The 23070-nt window shown below is 53.2% G+C and overlaps 2 protein-coding genes across 2 annotated transcripts in view; one reads left to right on the top strand and one right to left on the bottom strand.

Moving 5' to 3' along the window:
- Nucleotides 1–28: 28 nt before the first annotated feature.
- LONP1 (lon peptidase 1, mitochondrial) lies at nt 29–21432 on the bottom strand. The gene is made up of 18 exons (XM_081092210.1): nt 20958–21432; nt 17275–17363; nt 16289–16408; nt 14140–14368; nt 11849–11910; nt 11185–11314; nt 10370–10453; nt 9859–10079; nt 8287–8425; nt 7359–7537; nt 5362–5449; nt 4845–4967; nt 4647–4763; nt 3060–3200; nt 2539–2704; nt 1672–1886; nt 1424–1588; nt 29–395 (listed from the first exon to the last, which is right to left on the bottom strand). The coding sequence occupies exons 1-18, from the start codon at nt 21387–21389 to the stop codon at nt 219–221; spliced, it is 2877 nt and encodes a 958-aa protein (XP_080948336.1). The 5' UTR covers nt 21390–21432; the 3' UTR covers nt 29–218.
- CATSPERD (cation channel sperm associated auxiliary subunit delta) overlaps nt 21388–23070 on the top strand; it is a gene marked incomplete at both ends in the record, with an annotated part of 46019 nt that continues 44336 nt past the window's right edge. The window contains 3 exons of the mRNA XM_081092721.1: nt 21388–21404; nt 21553–21681; nt 22111–22156. Of these exons, the coding sequence (XP_080948847.1) occupies nt 21388–21404; nt 21553–21681; nt 22111–22156 (192 nt within the window). The remainder of the gene's footprint in view (nt 21405–21552; nt 21682–22110; nt 22157–23070) is intronic.

Here is a 23070-nt window from a genome sequence, read left to right as displayed (position 1 = left end):
CCATATGGTAGACACAGAAGACACAGGTAGTACTAGAAATGGTCTTTAATCATAATTAAATAGTTCATATATGTCAGATTCCATGATTAAGTTGTAATTGAGGGCCTTGGGTTCCGGGCCACTTGCTGAGTCCTGGCTCAACTTCCCAGAGCCCCTTCCCCCCAGTGCAGTTTCAGCTCAGAATGGGCCTATCAGCACCTGCAGTGCCTAGGCCACCATCACCGCTCCACAGCCAGGGCCTCCGCCTGCTCCTTGGGGAAGGCGATGTCAAAGATCTCACAATAGTGCTCCACAAAATGGACCTCCAGGCCTTCGGTGATGAAATCAGCTAGATCGCAGAAGTCCTTCTTGTTTTCTGCTGGCAGGATGATGCATGTCACTCCAGCACGCTTGGCCTAGGATGCAGGGGACACTGGGTTAGTCCAGGATGGGGAGGACTTGGTGGGGCTCCAGTTCATGGTAGCCCAGACCCAGTGCTCAGATAGGGGCACTGGTTTCTGAAGAAGCCTAGGGCTGGTCTTAGAGTGTGGCTCCCTCAGAGTCCACCACAAATGGCTGCCCAGCACTGTGTGTGAATCAGCACCCACTGCTTTACCTTTAGAACGGGTGGGGAATGTCAGGCCAAGGCCCAAGAGATCTGGTCTGGCCCTGCCAAGGCATTAGGGTTGAGTCTGACCAAGTGTAGCAGGTTAATTTTTTTTTTAAATATATATATATATTTTTAAATATATTTTATTGATTTTTTACAGAGAGGAAGGGAGAGAGTTAGAAACATCAATGAGAGAGAAACATCGACCAGCTGCCTCCTGCACACCTCCCACCGGCGATGTGCCTGCAACCAAGGTACATGCCCTTGACCAGAATCAAACCTGGGACCTTTGAGTCCGCAGGCCAAGGCTCTATCCACTGAGCCAAACCGGTTAGGGCACGTGTTAATTTTTAAGTGGATAATTTGTTATGGCCCACAAAGGATGCTATAGATATCCAAATGACCCTTGCTGGAAAAAAGGTTCCTAAAAATGCAATGACAGCTGGAGAAAAACGTTATTTTGAAAATGTAGCCAAAACTTCAAATTTTTTGAGTCTTACGGTCCTGGCCCAATCTATACTAGTCAGGGCAGTGGGGCTCTGCCAGGAGTTGGACCTGTGGGGGGTGGGGGAGGGGATGAGGGGCCTGCCCAAGGTTCTCAGTGCCAGGCCAGGTGAGCAATGAAGCTGCCCCATTCCTCAAGGAGCCCACAAAGCCACTGAGGAGTTCATATTGGGGGGGGGGGGGGTCCTATGTATAGAGACACCTAGAACAGTTCAAGATGGGCTCTAGGTCCAAATCCCATGTCCACTATAAAACGGGCCATTAGATGGTCTGCTGTACCTGTCCAAGGACTATATGGCAGTGGGGGGCGGGGAAGGGAAAAGCACTCACCGCAATGGTTTTCTCTTTGATGCCGCCCACTGGCAGGATCTTGCCTGTGAGGGAGACCTCCCCCGTCATGGCCAGGTTCTGCCGCACCGGCCTGTCCATGGCCAGTGACAGCAGTGCTGTGACGATGGTGCAGCCAGCACTCGGCCCATCCTTGGGAGTGGCGCCCTAGTGGGGAGAGGCAGGTGGGTGGTAGGCCCAATGCAAGGCTACGTGGGTGGGTGGGTGGGTGGGTGGGCACTGTGACTCACCTCTGGCACATGCAGGTGGATGTGTGAAGTCACCAGGTACTCATTGGTGGGGTCATGCCGCATCAGGAAGGCCCTGGCAAAAGTGTAGGCGATGCGGGCACTCTCCTTCATCACCTCCCCCAGCTGGCCTGTCACCTCCAGGCTCCCGTCCTTGTCCTTGCTGTTCTTCTCCTGAGGCCGCCTTGGGGATGTCTCAACAAACAGCGTGGAGCCTCCTGGAAGACACCAGTGTGTAGGGGCTGTGAGCTCTGAGATAGATTCCCAGGGTAGCCACTCCCCCTCAATGCTGGGCCACCATCTGCAACACTTCCTCACCCACCTCTCCTCAGCCTAGCACCTCCTCTGTCTCATGTCAGCGCCCATGCCACCTAAGGGAACCACTGTGCACTGGCCCTACCCTGTGTACCTTCACACAGGCTGCCAACACCAGGCACAGATTCTTACATAGCTTTAAATATCACCCAAATAAGCAAACTTTTTGTCAACCAGAGCCTGCTTCCTTTACAACCCCCCCAAAACGGCACCCAACCCCTGCCAGAGCAACCCCTGCCAGAGCAAGCCCTGGGCTCTAAAAGGCCCTGAAGGCCAAGTGGAGCAATGCCACCTGGACACAGAAGTTCCCTCTCACCCCTTCCCTGCTGGGTGGTGTCCCAGGGTCTCATGCTGTGAAGGACTGTCCCACATGCAAGCCTGTCAAAGCATCACCTAAATAAAGCTATGGAGTACACCTGCCACCTTGTGGCCACCTCTCCAACAGCCCCAATTCCCTTGGTCTCATTGTGCGCCACCAGCCAGCCCGAGGGTGGTTCAGGGCAACAAAGTACAAACTTGTCCCAGAGGACAAACGGAAGGACGTGCAGCACTCACCCATAGCGGTCCAGGCCAGCCCCATGACCACGCCAGGTGGCGTCACTTCATACATGCGTTCCACAGTAAACACCGGCTTCCCCACAAAGTCCTGCAGATTCTCAGGTGTCACCTCCACCAACTCAGCCTGACCACTGACAATCTTGTAGGCGGACTTCCTTAAGACCTGGGGCGGGTGAGGCAGGATGATGGGCAGCCGGCCCCCACTCACCACATCCATCTCCTTTTGCTTTAATTTTTAAATTGTGTAAAATGCACATCACATAAAAAATGTACCACTGTAGGCCATTTCTAAGAGTGCAACTCAGTGGCAATAAGTACATTTCACATTGCTGTGCAACCATCCCCACCGTCCATTTCCAGAACGTTCTCAGCTTTCCAAACACCCACCATTCCCTGGCACCCACCATTCTACTTTGATATCTGTGAGTCTGACTGCTGGGGACCTCACAGGAGTGGGGTCAGACAGCATCTGCCCTGTGTCTGGCTCGCTTCGGTCACATCACACCCTCTAGGCTCACCTTCTCCACCTGCTTCTGCAGGTTGCGCACTCCACTCTCCCGGCAGTACTGCTTAATAAGGACAGTCAGCACGTCCGACGACAGCTTGGCCTTGCTTTCATCCAGGCCGCACAGGGCACGGGCTTGAGGCACCAGGTACCGCTGGCAGAGAGGGGAGCTCTGTCAGGATCCTCCTAGGACCTTCCTCATCCCCAGGTCTCAGGATCCAGGGCCCAGCACCCAGCCACAGATCCCTGGCTGGTAAAGACAGGACTGAGGTGGACCCTGCCTTCATGGAACTCTGGTCCCTGAGGAAGCTGGGGTCGTCCAATGAACATAGGGTGTCAGGGCAGGCTAAAGGGTGACACTGATAGTGAAAGTAGCCAGTAAGGCTTGGAGGGATGGTAACAGAGTATCTGGGCAGAGCTCAGTGGGTGCCAGGGCCCTGAAGAGTGGGGTCCACAACCTACAGACCCCCAGCCAACCACCCCTGCTCCTACTACATCCTCTGCCCAGATCCAATTGCTATCCTCTCTCCAGATGGCATCTTAGATGTCACTTCCTTCAGGAAGGCCTCCCTGATTCCTGGGCTCACCCCACATACAGACAAGGTTTTGTAGCTGCTGCCCGGAGCAGACAGAGGCTCCATGGTCACCCATAGCCCAGCACAACTCCTGCTGTACAGCAATCTCTGGACAGACAGCCCTGAGCACTAGGTAGGGGACAGAGCCAACTGACACTGCAGTTGGCCCTGGAGCTCCCAGAAGTCCTTGTGTCCCTGCTGTCATATCCCTTCAGGGGTTTGAAGGAAGCCCCCACCCAGACCCTGAATCAGCCCATCCTTCCCCCGTTTTGAGTCCTATGGATGGAGGGCAGATATGGCAGGGAGTCCCAGCACCCCTGCCACCCGAGTCCTTATCCCCCCCTCCCCCCCGGGGCCCAGTGCTGTCTCCGGGCTGCAAAGGCATGGAGGGGAGAAACCCTTTCCAAACAGTAAACACTGCAGCCCTTCCCTATGCCTCATCCCGTGTCACTCTTTTTGGGCTGTTCCCAAGGTACATCCTATATAATGAGTAAACTAAACTCTTTTCCTGAGTTCTGTAAGCTGTTCTAGTCAACTATCAAACCCGAGGAAGAGGTTGGCTGTAAGAACCCAGCTTACAGCTGGTTGGTCAGAGGAGAGGCCGGGACTTGTGAGTGGCTCCTGAAGTTGGGGCAGTTCTGTGGGATGAGCCCGGAAGCTGTAAGTTCTGCCGCTAACCCTGGGTAGTGTCACTGAAATGCAGGACACCCAGCCAGAAAACTGGCTGGTGGGGGCAAACCCCACACCTGGTGTCAGAGGTGTGACATTATAGTTTACAACACGCCACATGTTTCTTTTGGCTAGACCTCATACTACATACATGACACGGGGATCAGTATCCTGTCTCCCTCCCGCTCAGGTTTGATAGTTGACTAGAACGGGAATGGGAGCTCTGAGAGCAGAGGCACTGTGGACTGACTCCTCAACTCTAAGTGCCCAGCACTTAGTGTGCACTCAGATGCTCAAGCCTGAGCACAGTGGGGCACCCCTCCCCAGGGCTTGCCAGATGGGATACCTGGCCTCACCTCAGCAATGGCAAGCTTCTCCTGAGCCACATAGCCCGACACGTTGATCATCTCCATCCGGTCCCTCAGTGGCTCTGGGATGGTCTCAATGACGTTGGCCGTGCAGATGAACAGCACCTAGGGAGCCAGTGTGAGGTGCTGGAGAACTGGCCACCCTACCTCTCCCTGCCAGGGTCAGGCCCCAGGCAGGACACACACCTTGGATAAGTCCACGGGCACATCCAGGTAGTGGTCCAAGAAGTTGGCATTCTGCTCAGGATCCAGCAACTCGAGCAATGCTGACGAGGGGTCCCCCTGGTAACCCCGGCCAATCTTATCCACCTGGAAGGGCATCAGAGGGCAGTTGGTGTTGGCACCTTGTCCTGCCCCTTGCATCTGCTCACCAGACACTGAGGCAGGGGGACCAAGTGGGCCCAGACCCCACCTGCACCAGGGACCAGAACTGGGGAAGCCCTGAGAAGGGACAAGAGAGTTGGCCTCACAGCGTGACTGGGCAGACATGGGGTCCTCTGGGGCAGGAGAGGGCCTTGCTGCAGTGAGGCCGCCCACAGTGACTCAGGGACCATCGAAGCCACCAGGCCACGGGTTTCATTGTGAACACAGACTGCCTGGTTCACAATGCTGCCCGGAGCTCTGGGTTAGGAGGGCCCTGGAGACAGGGTTTGAACCTCAGGGAAGCGCAGCCACAGCTCAGCCCTCCAGGGCGCACACACACCTCATCTATCAGGATCAGGGGGTTTTCCGTCTTGGTCTTCTTCAGGCACTGTATGATCTTTCCTGGCATGGCGCCCACGTACGTCCGCCTGGGGAAGAGAGCACGCTGGGCAGTCAGTGCCTGCCCCATCCACTGGGGGCCACGTGCGCACTCGCAGGCCCAGCTCCCTTGGAGTCCCGGACCTCAGTGTGCCACGTGCCCTCTGGGGCGAAATGCTGGCTACTTCTGGCCAGGCCAATCTGCGGGGCACTCAGTCACCCCAACCTCCTTTCCCCGCTCAGATTCAGGGCAGGGGACAGAGTCACAGCCAGTCTCCCTCAGACCCATCCCCTTAGTCAGCACCTCATATCCGGTGAAACCCAACAGAACAAGAAGGGCTGGAAGCAGCCAGAAACCGGCACCAGGAACATCCCAACACCTGGGGCAGGAACAGAGTGAGAGTTGAGAGAGGAAGAAGGTGAGGGCAGCAAGGGGACAACGGGTGGGCCATGTGGGCCGAGGGGAGCTTGGCAGTTTTCAGTATGACAACAGCAGTCAGGCAGTTCCCCGTCCTGTCCTTGTTTGGAATCCCAGACTAGCATCAGCAAAAAGTGCCCACCTGCCCATCCTTCTGGGTACCTCTCCCCAATGACCTCCCAACGTCAGACCGCCTGCACTTGTGCAGAAACTAAGTCAAAGCCTCTTCTCACCCTGGGGAGTGGTCCTTGCCACAGCTCCTAGGCAGTCTCCAACTAGGGCACAGGGGGTACCAGGGTCCCCTCTGCCTTCCCTCAGGCCCACCCCCAACTTTCAGCCTCCTGCTCAACCAGCACAGAGGTCGGTACTGAGGCAAGAACCTCCCCAGCCTCCCAGGTCAGCTCCCTGCACCCCTCCACCCTCAGAGTAGGTCTCCCAGGAATATGTGCACCATCCCAGCCTGGTGGCCTCCAATGCTGTGTGGGCCCTGTCCCTTCTTGACCCCTCCTGGAGCTCACACCAGGCTCTGTGCCAGGAAGCCAAGAGACTGCCCACCTCCCTGCGGGTTCGAGTCAGTGAGGGGTGGAGGTCACACCCCACTCACCCTGCCCAGTGGGTGGCCAAAAGTATCCATGTTTTCAGAGACAACAAAAAGGAACTTGTAACATGGACTCAAATCATCCTTAAACACTAGTTTGCCAGGGCTTGGGGGCAGGTAGGAGGTCATGTGGCCAGGTACAAGGGAGAACAGGAAAACCTGTGGGTGGTCCATAGAGATCACGCATCTATTAGTCATTAGGGAGAAGCACCAAGAATAGCCTATGACAGCGCTACCTTTTCCCCATCCGGCCTCCCCACCCCACCTTTGAACACTGGCAACCTGAGAACAAATACTAGTGTATCTGCTACACTTGTGTCTCAAACAGTTTACACTTTTCCAAGAACCAACCTCCATGGAGGCAAGCATGGCGGGAAGCTCCAGGAGAACAAAATATCCTGACTGCTCCCCGGAAGGGTGCCAGGCACAGGGCCAGGTAGCTGTAACCAGTTAACTGCCACGATATTTTGAATTTAATTAAAAAAGGTTCCCCACTTGCGTCTATAGACGCTTATGGTGTACAAATGGTTAAGACCCGGGACACAGAAGATACCAGCCCCTGCTCGGGGTCTGATGAGAGAGGAAAGAATCAAGCCAGGTGCTCAGGCCTCACAGGTGTGGGCTGGCCCATTCTCACTGGGGAGACCACCTTGCCCCTCACTCTAGTTCAGTCACTAGTCAGACAGCCCAGGCAGAATGGCAAGCGCCAGCCCTGGAACTCTGGTGGGGCTGCTGGGGGAGTTGCTGGTGGGAACTAAGCTGGAAATGCTGACAAAGCCCTCCCTAAGAGGTCAAGATTTGGATCCATATTTGAGCACTGGATTCAGCCGGGCCTAGATGCCTCAACTTTTCAGTTACTAACTCCAGTGTGAGTGGAGTTTACTACTTTGCCACCCCAATCACTTTAACAAAGGCAGGAGCAGATCCAGGAGGCTGGGCCTACCTGTGCCCCTTAATCTCGGCCACATCCGTCATGCCACCGACACTGAAGCGGAAGTACTCTCGGTTCAGGGCTCGAGCGATGGAACGGGCGATGCTGGTCTTGCCCACACCAGGGGGGCCGTAGAAGCAGAGGATCTTGCCCTGGGTCGAGCCTCGGAGCTGGCTGACGGCAATGAATTCCTATGGGCAGAGGTGGGCTCCCATGAGACAATCAATCACTCGCTGCTCATTGCCTTTATGCAGAATAGGGGCTGTGTCTGACTTGAGTCTGGCCACCTTCTGGTACTTTCTAGGTTTCTGGGGGGTGAGAAGGGACAAGGCCTGTCCTGGAGGAGCCAACCTGACTGCAGGTGTCATCTGCCACAGGGTGGGACAGCCTGAGGCACCAATGGGACAAGTAGATGCCAGGAGAACATGTGTGACTGGCCATCAACTATGGATGACTACAGGACAGGCCCATTAGGCAGCTCCCCCACTTAACAGGCTCTTTCCGTCTATATTGTGGATCACAATGGCCTCCTCCTTTCTCCTGGTCTGCCCACGCCCCAATGCCCTCAGCCAGGCCTGTTTTCTTCCCCTTGTAAATCTTTGAGCCCCTGGAGCAGGGCAGGCTGGCTCTGGCAGCCCCTGACATTTCTGAGCCAATCCAACACCTCTGGCCAGGGCCCTCTACCCCTTACCTTCCTGAACCCCTCTGTACCTCCAGACCCCCACATTCACCAGGGGGCTCCTCTGGGTCTCCCCAACAGCAGGGAGGGGATCCTGGGCCCCAGCCCGAGGCATCCAGACCCATATGCAAATCCAGACCATTACAGACCACGCCGCTCAGCATCCGCCCTAGGTGCAACGACCAAGTGCCTGGATGTGGGGTTAGGCTGGCCTGTGCCCAGGACCCCGGGGCCCACAGAAGAGGGTATAGGCGGCCTCACCAGGATGCGCTTCTTGACGTCCTCCATCCCATAGTGGTCCTCCTCCAGCACTGCCTGGGCCCGGGCCAGATCCAGGTTCTCGTCACTGTACTTGCCCCATGGGATGGACGTCAGCCAGTCCAGATAGTTGCGGGTGACGCTGCCACAGGACAGACCAGAGTGGTGAGTGGGTCCCCGCGAGGCACCTGGCCCCTGCTGTTGCAAATCCATGTGGCTGGTACCCACTGAGCCCAAAGCATGAACTACACCAAGTGCACTTGGCTGGCAGGCTGGCAGCACTCTGGAAAGCTATCTCAGTGAGGGCCACAACTGGGAAGTATCCTGGTTCCCGCCACAAGTGCCAGGCCCGTTTCCCAGACCAGAGACACAGCGAGCATGGGGACTGCTCAGGGTCTAACACCATGGAAGGGACAGTGGTTAGAATGGAGGGGACAACCTAACCCAGGGCAAGTGAGGAGACTGAAGCCTGGGTGGTGGCAGGTCAGCATTACCAAGAGGGTAACCCTGCCTGGGAGTTGTGTATCAGGGACAGGGGCCTAGAAGAGGCCCCTCAGTAGGGTCCTAATAAGAGACTGTATGATTAGTTCATGTTTTAAGGCTCTAGTTCAGTGGTTCTCAACCTTCCTAATGCCGCGACCCTTTAATACAGTTCCTCATGTTGTGGTGACCCCCAATTTCATTGTTACAAATTGAACATAATTAAAGTATAGTGATTAATCACAAAAATAATATGTAATTATATGCGTTTTCCAAACGTCTTAGGCAACCCCTGTGAAAGGGTTGTTTAACCCACAAAGGGATCGCGACCCACAGGTTGAGAACCGCTGCTTTAGTTTATAAACACTTGTGACAGCAGCATGAAAGCTCATTAGCTGCCTGAGGAAGAAAAGCTGGGGCACCTCTAGAATGGAGGCATCAGCATCTCCCAGGGTCCTGTAGAAAGTGTCGCCCTCCCCAGACATCTTGAGTCAGGGAGGGGCCTGGTGCTTGGGTCCTCCCTTCAGAAGGGCCATTCCAGGACCTGCCAGTCCACAAACTGCCCAGGAGCAACGCCCAGTCCCTGGGATCTGACACCACAGGCCCTGAGCCTCTCTGCCCAAACCCTGGGCAGCCATCCTGACTCACAGCCACGTCAAGGCTAAGTTCCCAATAAAATACGCTTACTTCCTGGCTGACTCTCAAAGCAGCAAGAGGGAGGCCAGAGGACAGAAGCCAAGGGAAGAGGGTGGCCACGGGGTGACGGTTCAGGGACTCCTGGCTCTGGCTGGAAGCACTAGCTTAAAGCCATATGTCCTTGGGTTCAAATCACTGTTCCCGACTACCAGCTTAGAGGTCCTGGTCACTGACTTGACTTTCCTGAACCCTGGTTTATCTGAGAAATGGGGGCGACAAAGGCAGGTTCCGTACAGGATGGTTTGAGAGGACTGATGCATGTCACGGGCTGTTTAAGACAAGTGCTTGTGCCAGTGCCGGTGGCGTTCTGGGTCAACATGCCAGACCCTGCCAGGTCACAGGCTTTTCTGAGAGCCAGATGTGACAGAGGAGCCAGCACCGCTGCCCCCAGGCACTCACTTGAACTCTGAGGAGTGGTTGTCTAGCAGGCCCAGCTTGCTCAGCTCCTCATCCACAACGTCCATGACGTGCTTGGGGACCACGAGCTCCTTCAGCCGCTCACGGAACTTCTCCTCAATGGCATCCTTGTCCTCCTTCTCCAGGCCTAGTTCCTTCTTGATGATCTTCAGCTGCTCTTGCAAGAGGTACTTGCGATGTGTCTGCTTGATTTTCTCCTCCACCTGCAGGGCCAAGAAGCTGCCCTCAGACCAGAGAATACACAGTCCAGTCTTGGAAAAAAGCTTTGGAACCTTTCCCAATCTGTTCCCATTTCGCACATTTTCCCCAGGACTCTGAACGCAGAGAGCTCCTCCCCCTCGAAGGGGGATGGTCAGATGGAGACCTCTTTCTCTGGGTTCAGCTGCTAGGATCAGTTGTAATTTTTAACCTAATGAGTTTCACAGCCCAAGTGCACGCAGCCCTCGGAGCACAGAAGGGCTTCTCAGCTCAGGGCTGTCCCCACCCCACTTACCTCCCGCCCCAGGCGCTGCTGCAGCTTGCTCAACTCAAACTCCTTCTTGAGGAGGGACAGGGCCTTATACAGCCGCTTGGGAATCTGCCAAAAAAAGGAGACATCAATCAGAATGGTGTCCATCTCTGCAGGGATGGGGGGTGGGGGTGGGGGGTTCAGGGCACTCAGCAAGCTGTTGCTAGAGGGAGCCTAAACCAGTGATGGCGAACCTTTTGAGTTCAGCGTGTCAGCATTTTGAAAAACCCTAACTTAACTCTGGTGCTGTGTCACATATAGAAATTTTTTGATATTTGCAACCATAGTAAAACAAAGATTTATATTTTTGATATTTATTTTATATATTTAAGTGCCATTTAACAAACAAAAATCAACCAAAAAAATGAGTTCGCGTGTCACCTCTGACACGCATGTCATAGGTTTGCCATCACTGGCCTAAACTGTAACAGACCACTAGCCACACTTTAACAAAAAGAGGCATGCACCCCTGTTCCAACAAGCCAGGTTCTAGAAACACCTTCTACAGATAAAACTCCATCAGGTACTCAAGCTGTGTGGATCAGGATGTTTGTACAGGTGTTTGTAATAGCAAAAGACTGGTGACAACTCAAATATGCCACCACTAAATCACGGGCACCACCTGATGGAATACTATGCAGCAGTTAAAAAGAATGAGGGAGCTGGATGTGAATGAAGGACATGTGCTGCTGTGAAATCATCTCAAAAAGGGAGCTGAGGACACCAGCCAGCCCAGCCAGCCTGGGAAGCGGCCCAGCATGCAGCACAGGCCCGGCACAGTGCACGTGCGGACAACTCACATTGGTCTCCTCCAGAACATCCTGCAGCTCGTGGGACTCTGCTCCAGTCAGTGCAGCACCCATGTCGCTCAGGTAGATGGGGTTGTCTACCACCCTCTGGCCCGCCTGCATCATCTGCAGCACAGACTCTCTGGAAGGGACAGAGGGATACTGTTATGGGGCACGAGGACCATGACAGCAGCTGGGACTTCACTCCTGCTGGCCCTGTCTCATGGTCCCTAGCAGCACTGAGAGCCAGCATTGCATATGGGCCTCCCCAGCTTCAGGACCAGTAGGGCCTCCTTGTCCTAGAATCATGAGTGTAACACCTCTAGCTCAGATAGAAGCCCCCTGCGGCAGCCATGTGGTAACCTCATAAGATCCCCCTTCACTCCAACTAATGACAACAAAGGCTTCCAGCCAAATCCAGATCCTTGTTAGCAGGAAGACGGCAAAGAACCTGGGCCAGGTCAGCCATCCCACCCCAGGATGTCCCTGTTAGAAGGGATGAGGTTCCACCTGCACAGGACTGGGCCTGGGTGTCAAATTCCTGCCCCCAAAAGGTTTTCAACCAGGACGCTCTTGAGAAAAATTTCTGCCAACCCAGGTGCCACAGAGAGAGCCCAGCCTGGCCTCAGGAAGGGCTAGCCACACATTCCAGTTGGGGAGGGTGCAGGACACCAACCTGTAGAGTGGGTTCAAGGCAATGATGTCCCGGATGGTCTTCACGATCTCAGCTGTCAGGGCCTGGAAAGTGAGAAGACTAGCATGGATCACAGGGTCCTGGGGCCAGTGGGGCAGAGGGGCACTGTGGCCCTAGGGAGCCCCTCCCACCTGGTCCTGGCCAAGGATGGCCTTAGAGACCCAGGAGCAGAGCCAGAATTCACCAGTCACGGGGACACCGAACCAATTGAGCAAATACTAAAACCAACTCCATCTCCTTACACCATTCTAATCTTAGAACGAGGCGTTTTGGAGGTGGGGGGGGGGGCATTTCTTACAGAGGGAGCAGGGGTTTTCTTTACTCTTTTATCACTCACAACTGACACTCCTCAACCCTGGCCACATAACACGCAGGCTGTGACTTCTTTGTCTGGGATCTGCCTGAGTCACTGGGCTCTCAGTCTGTTCCTCCTGAAACCTGGCCACAGGTCCCTGTGGAGGTGGGGCCTTAGGCTGTGGACCTACGGGTACTGCGTTCCTTCTTGCCTTTGTTCCCTGCCACAGTGAGGCTGGTCTTGTTCTGGCAGGACCACCAGGCAGTTTACAACATACATACCCACACCTCATTTGTTTCCAGAAGGCCGGTTTGCAGCATATTGTACTCCAATGAGGGCACCGGTGGGCACGAAGCAAGCAGCCACAACGGCTGGGGTTTTCTAGTCTAATCTCGTGGTATCTAGTTATTGGATTTGTCCCTGAATTGCCTGAGTTGATCTTTATAGAAGGAAGCCAGCTGAAGGTCCATCACCCTTGCGTGAACAAGGATGAGTGCGCTGTCTCTCCAAGGTCCTTGATTCTTTCTTCTTTTTTATTCAAGCCCTTGTGTTGAGGGCTGACTTTCAATAAATCACAGTGGGGGAGCTGCTCGGCTACATACAGGTCGTCTACAAATGGTTCAGCACCGTTTCCCACGAATGTGCCTTGCATGACGGACAAAGGGGCAGCCCCTTCCCAGCCCAGCCTGTTTCCCAAGACCAGGGCTTTCTGCACCAGCCCCCCAGCCTGGTCCTCGATTCTTTTCATAACACCATCTATGTCTGCCTTTCCCCACTACACAATCCTCATAGGAAACTCTGAAGCTGTGCTGTTTATGACATATAAACCCACACCTCAGTTCGGCAGCCACTGGTAGCTATTCACTTAAATAAAATGTGCGTTCTGTTGCTCAGTCGCACCAGCCATAGGTAGAGTGCTTAATAGCCACAGGTAATGGTGCCGAATTGCAGAATATTTCCACCATGGAAGGTTCTCCCACACAGCTCTGCTCTCAAGGGCCTGGGTGGCCCTGGACTGCTGGTACAGGCCAGTGGCAAACGCAGCCAAGCCCCTTCCAGCACCCAAGGCTAACATCACCAACCAATCACAGCACTCCTTCCCTCGGAGCTCAGAAGCTGCCCCAGAAAACTTCTCGACAGTGCCTTGGTGTCCTGGCTGGGTAGCTCAGTTGGTTAGAGCATGGTCCCTATATGCCAAGGTTGCAGGTTCGATCCTCAGTCAGGGCACATACAATAATCAACTCGTAAATACACAAATTAAGTGTAATAACAAATCGATATTTCTCTCGCTCTCTAAAAATAAATTTTAAAAAAAGAAAAAACCACAGTGCCTCAGAATCAGACCAAAGCTATTCACTATATTCCTACCCAGCAGTCACCCTGTCTAGAAGTTGCACTAGAAGAGCAGGTGGAAGGACACTCCCACCACCACCTTGAAAGTTGGCTCACCAGGAAGAAGGCTGTTTCTTTCCTGTCTCAGAGCCCGAGTTCCCGAGGAATGTGCCCTGCTTCCCCGCCCCGGTGCACCAGGCTTGGGGGGAAGGCTGGAGGCACCTGCCCAGAGATCGCAGGCTGTGGCTGGACCTGGGTTCAAACCCTGCCTCCTTCCAGAGCAGCTAAGGACCCCAGTGGATTTCCTTCATTTTTCTCATCCCAGTTTCTCCCAAGGACTTTTATGAGGAAAAGTGTGCTTTGCACTCTCAAACAATGAGTGCTGCAACAGGCTAGCCCAGGGGTGGGCAAACTTTTTGACTCGAGGGCCACAATGGGTTCTTAAACTGGACCGGAGGGCCGGAACAAAAGCATGGATGGAGTGTTTGTGTGAACTAATATAAATTCAAAGTAAACATCATTACATAAAAGGGTACGGTCTTTTTTTTTTTTTTAGTTTTATTCATTTCAAACGGGCCGGATCCGGCCCGCGGGCCGTAGTTTGCCCAGGGCTGGGCTAGCCCCTTCTTCAGGAGTGCCGACTCACCTTCACTTCCTCTGTGACCTGGAAGTCCTCATGGACAACATTCTCGACTTCCACCATGAGCACCTCGCTGGGGGTGCCTGAGTTGGGCTCCACCACCACCTCCATCTGGCGCCTGACCCCCAGATCCTCCTCCGCCTCCTTCTTGCTCCGCTTGGGCTTCCGGCGGGGCTTCTGCTTCTCAGCCTCGGCCTCCTCCGGCTCCACCTCCAGCTGTCTGCTGATGTGAATCCTGGAGCCGGGAGCGAGGCAGAGATGGAGCCGCTGAGGTTGGGAGGGGCCGTGCCCTAATGAGGCCCCCAGTGCTGATAAGTAAGGGTCCTGCTGGGCCCAGGGCAGGGTAACTACACACTCTGGAGCTGAAGACTGAGCTACTTTCTCAGAGCCCAAAGACCAGCATCCGCCTCTGCCCTTAGACTCCAGCAGACCCATCCATTCCATTCCCACACCAATGCCCCACTGTCCTCCACAAACTGATGGATGAGACAGTGGAAACCAGTTCTGGGGACCATTACGAGCTGCCACCTCGGCAGAGCCCATCTCTGGGACTCTGCCTCCCTCTCTTACTCGGAGCTCACCCCTTCGTGTTATTCAGGTCTCGATTCAAGGGCACCTCCTCAAGGAGGCCAGATCCCGTCACCCTGCCCATCCTCATCTCCCCCCTTCCCTAAAGCACCCACCACCATTTGATGTCAGCTTGTGACCTGTTTTCATGCCTCTGGTGTCCCCCCACTAGGGGTGCTCCCACCCTGTCTCTCCATCCAGGTGTTGTATGACGTGTTCCGCCTCCCCTCTGTCACACAGTAACTAACAATGGTGCCTTCCTCAGAGAAGGGTCTGACAGCCACCACAGATGCCTACTCGGTGCCCAGCTGTCACCAGCAAGGTGCACAGAGAAAAGGAGGCCTGGCCTCAGGAGAGAGGGCTCATTCTATAGGGCACCTCATTCTGTAAGGCAGGGCAGTTAGCAGGCACCACTGTTTATTAATTCGGACTGAATCTTACTCTCTTCCCTCTGGCTCATGATTCCTTCCAGGACACAGAGAAACAGCCTCTTCCCTAAAAGAGACTAGCGGGAACAGAGGAAGAGGTGTGGAGGCTCAGTGCAGGGAGTGCCAGCAGGACTTTCACAGAATCAGGGCCCGGCACAGGCCCTTTCCCCAGAGTGTATCTGGGGTGCGGCCAGCTGACACAAGAAAAGGGCTAGGTGAGAAAAACGATGGAAGACTGAATTCAATAAATGCTGTCAGCGTCTCCAATGAGGGGCTTTTCAGAACATTCACTATATCTTCACTACACGTTATCAGCTTGTACTCTGACATGTTCTCATGTGTGTTCGATCACAGGACTCTTGTGAAGCATCTCACAGGACCAATGTTCCTTGGAACACATGTGAAAAGCTGGTTAGTTCCTCTATCTCAGTGGTTCTCAACCTTCTGGCCCTTTAAATACAGTTCCTCATGTTGCGACCCAACCATAAAATTATTTCCGTTGCTACTTCATAACTGTCATGTTGCTACTGTTATGAATCGTAATGTAAATATCTGATATGCAGGATGGTCTTAGGCGACCCCTGTGAAAGGGTCGTTCGACCGCCAAAGGGGTTGCGACCCACAGGTTGAGAACTGCTGTTCTATCGAGAGCTTCAACCTTGCAGATTTTAAAAATTAATCGTGATAGTTACAAGGGCTTAAACTGGACTTAAACATATGCAGTCCTTTGACAGTTAAAAATTCCATGGACCACAAGGAAGTGTGTCTGGGTGAAAAACTGCAAATTGCTAAGAATGACAGTACAGCATTATCTGCAGGCAGATGCAGACATGTGCACTTGGAGGAAAAGCAAGCCCAACTGTGAACAGCGGACACCTAGACATGAGACATGAGACAACTTGCTACTTTGTGTTTGTGATGCTTTTTAAAATAACATGCATTAAAGAAACGACTTCTCACGGACCACCCATACTGCCACTTTAACAAGGGAACTCTGAGAAGGGAGGTTCCAGAGAGGACATGTCTTAGCCTCAATCTCCAGCTTTGGTGTGGTCACTGTAGTGTCAGGCTGCAGGGATGACTGAGAAGGGTGAGTCAGTGCTGGAACTTGGGGGTACTCAGAACCACCCTCCCCACCAGTGTCCCACAGACCCCCGAACCTCCTGTGTCCCATGACAATCATGCGCAGCTTGTCCCCAAGGTCCTGCATCTCGTGGATCTGGACAAACGTTCCCGTGTGGTAGATCTCGTCCAAGCTCTCAACCACGTCGGACTCGTTACTGAGGGAGAGAGACACAAAGGAACATCGGCACAGACGCTCTAATTCCCATGGAGTGTCTCAGGCTAGGCTGGAGGAGGGAGAGACGAAAAACTCAACTGGCCTGTACTGAAAACCAACAGTGACCTCCTTGCTCCCACAGGGGCTCTGGAGCCCAGTAAAGCACCTGCCAGCTAAGGAATACCAGTGGTAACTGCACAGGTGAGCAGCTCCTGGCCATGAGGCATCCTGGATGGAATTTTCATTCCATTCCAAAATCCCAGGACAGAGCCTCCTCAGGACACCCTAGACTTCTAACTTGGAAGTGGAACTAATCCCTGCCGGGAGTCAAGGTGGACATATCCAAAGCGGTGCTATCTGCCCACTTCGCTCTGTGCTGAAGCGGCCTTGCAGGTGTGCATGTTTTAACAGCAAGGGTCCTCGAGGTCAATACCCCCCCACATCTTGACAAGGCATGAAGCCCAGCGCTGCAAGCCAAGCCTTCAGTCCAGGCTATAAAGCAGGGGTCCTCAAACTACGGCCCGCAGGCCACATGCAAATACAAATATTGTATTTGTTCCCATTTTGTTTTTTTACTTCAAAATAAGATATGTGCAGTGTGCATAGGAATTTGTTCATAGTTTTTTTTTTAAACTATAGTCCAGCCCTCCAACGGTCTGAGGGACAGTGAACTGGCCCCCTGTTTAAAAAGTTTGAGGACCCCTGCTATAAAGGAATGCTTGGCTCCAGGCTGAGTCCCCTGTAGGCTCTACTTGCTTTCTTTCAGGTCAAGGGTCAGAGGTCCAGGCTACTTTAGGGAGCAAAACTGGTGGTGAGCTACTCTCCAGGGCGACTTCAGCAAAGGAGCGAAGGAAAAATTACACTTACGTGTCATCTCTCTTTAGAAAGACGCCGGCATATGGCTGGGCAAGACGGACTTTCCTTCTTAGCAGCTCAACCAACTTCTTATTTTTAACCTAGCATGACAATGACCCCAAAGTGAAACGCAGGGTAGGTTTTCTAGCTGACATTTTGATAGCAGCTCTAACATTTTCTATATTATTCTCTGGGGACATGCTAATCTGATCGAGGTCACTAACCAACTTAGTCCAGGAACCCCTGGACCAAAAACAAACGAAAGACAGATATATGAACCACTGCATTCCTCGGTGGTTCTCCCCCTTCCTAAAGAAAACTCTAAGTAGACAAGTGGCCAGAACTAAGAAACTGATTTAAGGCTCAATTTCAAGAGCTGTTTCAGTGGCAAAATATAAGGCCTAAAATCTAAACTTTACTGATTTCATCAGTGTCAGAACTACACTAAATGTGAGTAATTCAAATATGGCCCACACCATAGGACGTTAACTTCCTCTAGTCTTCACTGAAAGTATTTCCCAATCACATCTTTACCCTATTTATTGATAGCTGAAACCCCCAAGATCACAGCACATTTTCTTGATGTCATTTCAGCGACAGGTAGGGGGTTAATGATGTCTTAGGAAACAGCTGATGGGGCGTGGTACACAGATGTCTTTTAGGGTTCAAATGATTTCTTTCAAGCCTGCGCTAATTCCCAGACGGGACTGCCTAAACTTGATGGCTCTCAGTCTTTAGCACACATAGTTTCTGACGCAGGAAATCTAAAGAGGGCCTGAGAGTCTGCATTCTAAACAAGCTCCCAGGTGATGCTGCTGGTCCAAGCACCAAAATTTGAGAACCTGTGTTTTAACTCTAACAGCGGCCCTTAACTTAGGGTCTGGGAATTCCTGTCACTATGGATGCATTTTTCCCTGGAGAAAGGTCCATCAGGAGGGTACATCAACCCAATAAAAATTAAGAGCCTCTAGTCCAGTGATGGCGAACTTTTTGAGCTCGGCTTGTCAGCATTTTAACTTAACTCTGGTGCCGTGTCACATATAGAAATTTTTTGATATTTGCAACCATAGTAAAACAAAGATTTATATTTTTGATATTTATTTTATATATTTAAATGCCATTTAACAAAGAAAAATCAACCAAAAAAATGAGTTCGCATGTCACCTCTGACACGCGTGTCTTAGGTTCGCCATCACTGCTCTAGTCTACAGTCCGAAGCCACTGATAAGAAGAGAACCTACTGGGGCAAATTAGCCCCATGCAGTCAACTACAGAAACAAAAGTAATCGGAGCTTGGTTAACAAGTTCAGAAACACTAACTGGGTCCACGAAAGTTTCCCTCATTTCTCCTCTGCTAACAGCTGACTGTTGCATCTCGGCACCTCCCCTTCTTTGGCATGATGCCTTTTCATTACAAAAATGAGTACCACATGCCAGTCTCATGCTATCCACAGCGACTCATTTAACCCTCCTGGCTAGCTCCAGGTGGACAGACATAACCTCTTAGAACAATGGTTCTCAAACTTCCTAATGCCACGACCCTTCAGTACAGCTCCTCATGTTGTGGTGACCCCCAACCATAAAATTATTTTCGTTGCTACTTTATAACTGTAATTTTGCTACCGTTATGAATCGTAAATACCTGATATGCGGGATGTATTTTCATTGTTACAAATTGAACATAATTAAAGCATAGTGATTAATCACAAAAACAATATGTAATCATATATGTGTTTTCCGATGGTCTTAGGCAACCCCTGTGAAAGTGTCGTTTGGCCCCCAAAGGGGTCGCGACCCACAGGTTGAGAACCGCTGTCTTAGAAGAATCATTATCTCTGCTCGGGCACCTGACCCTTTGCTGGGCTGAGGGGACCACACCTGGTGAACAGTCCTGGCCCCAGGGGCCTGGTAGGGTAGAGAGGACTGCTGATGGTGGGTCAAAGATGGGAAAGAGCTCTCCAAGGCAGGCTTCTGAAATGTCTGAAGAGCCCACATAAAAGACAGCAGGTGCAGCTGCTTACTGCTGAGGCACAGTAAGCACCAGGGACCATTCTAGATCCTTCACATGACCTCATTCACTTCCCACAACAGCTCTAAGACCGAAGATACTATCGTGTCCATTTCACAGATGAGAAAATGAAGGCCCAGAGCAACAGCTTGCCCAAGGTTACAGAACTAGGGATGGTGGAGTCAGCCACAGGGTCCTTCGCTGGGACCTCCAAATAACCACTACTCAGCATCAAGGCAGGCCCTGGAAGAGCAGCTCAGGCAGACATCAGCAGCAGTGCAAAACAGGTGGTGGAGGGGCCCCTTCTGTCCCCTGCTCACTGGCTGGCTGCTGCCTCTGTTTTGTCCCTTTCCAAGGCATCCCTGAGATTGACTCAGCAGAAAGTGGGGTGAGGGGGCGAAGCTGGAGGGGGAATACAGAGGCTGACTCATTGTATGACCTTGCTTAGACAGTTAAAGATAACCTTTCTCCTCCATGGACTCCAGTTTCCACATCATTAAAAAAGGGGTGGGGTGGGGGAGGGAGGTATTTGTGTCCTTCCTACTCTAAAAAGGCAAGTTCCTTGCACTCACAATGTTTTCTCTCTATTACATCACCCTAGTTCCCCACCCAACCCTCCCTTTAGGTTTCTTAGTCTGAAAGGACCTTGTTTCCTGCCTCTTTCCATTACAACATCCGTTCCTTAGGCACAGGGACTGTTTGATTTGTTCGCTGCTGCACCTCAGTGCTGGCGACGTGGTAGTGGGTAAGAACACTCCCCAGCGCCCCCCACCCCCCCCCAGAAGATTCCCCTCGCACCTTCCTCATCTGTCCCTTGCTCTCTTACTCCCTGTAGTATTCATTCTCTTCCAGCACATACTTTACTTACTAATCTTGCTTCTTGCTTCTCACTAAAATATGAGCTCCAAAGGCAGGAATTTTTGTCTTGTTCATTGCTGTACCCCTAACAGCTAGAACTGAACTTGGCACATGATCTAGAAATACTTGTTTAAGAAAGGAATTAATCCTGATCCAGAGAGGCTCATTACTAGGAAGGCCACTCTGGGGAGTTAGAAAACATTTACCAACACCTGCAGAAAAGTAACTGGCGCAAGACTGCTTTTAGGGTTCTTCTCGGAGCCGGATGCCTGTGATGACACGCTAAGTGCACAGTCCTAAGCTCGCTGGGTCCAACTCCCCTTAAGACAGTGGTTCTCAACCTTCCTAATGCCGTGACCCTTTAATACAGTTCCTCACGTTGTGGTGACCCCCAACCATAAAATTATTTTCGTTGCTACTTCATAACTGTAATTTTGCTACTGTTATGAATCTTAAATATCTGATATGCAGGATGTATTTTCATTGTTACAAATTGAACATAATTAAAGCATAGTGATTAATCACAAAAACAATATGGAATTATATATGTGTTTTCCGATGGTCTTAGGCGACCCCTGTGAAAGTGTCGTTCGACCCCCAAAGGGGTCACGACCCACACGTTGAGAACCGCTGCCTTAAGAGCTCCTAGAGGAGGAATTTGGCTCCAGTTCACCAAGCTAGTGATTAACAGACAAAATTCCAACTCCTGCCTTGGATAAACTTCGTGTCTGAAAAAGTTTGGAGAAATGAGGGTGCTAAACTTTCCCTCGGCCCAACTCGCTGCGTGCAGAGGTGGGGAAACGGAGGACAACGGAGGAGACCGCATTACCTCGATAATCTTGATAAAGCGCGGGAACACCGGATTGCGGGTGACGGCGATGAGTGGCAGGTGCGGGAACACGTCCGGGATGGTCATAGGTGTCAGCGCCGTTATGACGGGACCTTCGCCGCCGCCCGCGCTGCCCCCCGCGCCGGCGGCGCCATCCTCCACGCCGCCCTCAGGGGCATCCTCGCCCCCCGAGAATCCGCTGCTGCCGCCGCGGCTGTTCGCCTCCCAAAGCCCCCGCCACTGGCCGGCAGCCGTGGGGCCACGGCCCCAAAGCGCCCACGGAGGAGAAGTGTCGCAGGCCCGCCGGCCTCTGGGCAACCACGCTCCGGCCGCAGATTGCACCCGCCCGCCGGCGACAGCCAGCAGTGGCCGCCGTAGCGCCCAACACCGCGCAGCGCCCCACAGCCGCACGTATCCTGTGCCCGCCGCCATGGCCCGGCCATCCTGGTGGCGCACAGGGATTGCGTCATTTCCGCTCACTGGACTGAAGTGCACGTGACGTCGGGAGCGTGCTCTGGGGCCTGCGGGGCGGGGCGGGGCGGGGCCTGAAGAGGGGGCGGGGTTCAAGCTCTCTCCACGCACCCACCTCCTCTAGCCAACCAGCTGGCACCGCCCAGGCCTCTTCGGGTCACGTGGAGGTGAGCACGCGCTCTCACCCGCAGGAAAGTGACCGGCTGTTGCTGAAAGTGAACCTTCGGGAACGTGTGGAGAGCCTCGTGCACCCGTGGGCGCTTAGGGTGTGCGAGTGATATGCGCATGCTCAGGCTCCTGGTTGGTGAATTCGAACTTCCCCGGGAGACACTGCGCTCAAGCTGAAGTTGTCAACGCGCCCCGGCAGCCCCGTGCTCCTGCCCATGCTCTAGGAGCCGGTTGGGGGAAACGACGCGCGCATGCTCAGACTCCAGTGAGAGCATGCGCGTGTGCCTGTACGCGCGTGTCCAGGTTCTAGAAGGGGACTGTTGAGGTGGGTGGATTTAGGCTTCCCAGGAGCCGAGGTGCGCATGCTCAGGATCCGCGGCGACCCCAGACCCGGTGCCAAGGCTCTCTTCTGCGCATGCCCACACTGTGGAGCAGCACCCTGCGGCGGTTGACGACGGTGGTGGCGGCGGCGGCTCCTCTAACCAGATGCTGGTGTTGATGCTTGTCTCCGTAGCGTCCTTGCGGCTCTGCTCGCTGGCCAGAGCTCAGCCGTTGTGCCGGTGCGGCCGTCCTTCCGGGTTTGGGGTGCTGCCAGGGGTCGGGAAGGAAGGTTGGCTCCTCTGAGCGGAGGCCTGGGCGGAATCCCGGGAGGATTGAGGTTTCCCAGTTCTCTCTTCAGGAATCAAACGTGATACCTCCCCTTCTCTCACCCCTTTCTAACCTATCCAGTCCATCACCGAGTCCTCCCGTTGCCACTTCAAAACTTTGGACTGTTCCAACCCTTCAAGCCACTTCCACTGCCACCACCCCAGGCTGTGCCTTCCTAGGCAGCCAGAGGAATTGATAAACTAATTTGATCTCGTCATTCCCCTTCTCTGGTTCCCCGTGGCACCCGGAATAAAACCCGAGTTCCTAGAGCAGCCTGCATTTCCTCGCATGCTCTGGCCCCAGGTTTCTCAACAGCAGCGCAGCTGACACAGAGGGCGGGTGGGGCCGTCCCGTGCACTGTTGGATGTTGAGCAGCATCCCTGGCCGCCACCCACTAGATGCCAGGTGTACCTACTTCCCCAGGCTTTACCCATCCATCAAAAATGCCTCTCGGTATTGCCAAGGGTTCCTAGGGATTTGACAACCACCCATCTGGTCTCTGCCCACGCAGTCACTGCTCCGGGCACACTGTAGGGACACGCCCAACTAGACCCAGCTTTGGGGATGGGAGAGACTTGGTGCATCGACTTCCTCCGATAGTACGCTTTGCTTCCTGGTTTCTCCATGGCTCTTTCCTCGTCAATCAGATCTCTATCCCGACTTACATAATATTTCCTCATTTAAGGCCCCCTCCTCATATCTGCTTTTTACTATCAATCACTAACTTGTCATTTTCTTTAGACAATTTTTTTTCTTATCTGTTGCCGTCACTAGAAATAGTAGCTTCATGAGAGTGTAGAATGTTTATTTTATTCACTCCATATCT

The sequence above is a fragment of the Myotis nattereri genome (assembly GCF_964212035.1).
Source record: "Myotis nattereri genome assembly, chromosome: 5".
In the NCBI taxonomy this organism is placed as follows: Eukaryota; Metazoa; Chordata; class Mammalia; order Chiroptera; family Vespertilionidae; genus Myotis; species Myotis nattereri.
Note: the sequence above shows the minus strand (reverse complement) of the source record. Positions and strands in the feature narration are given on the sequence as shown.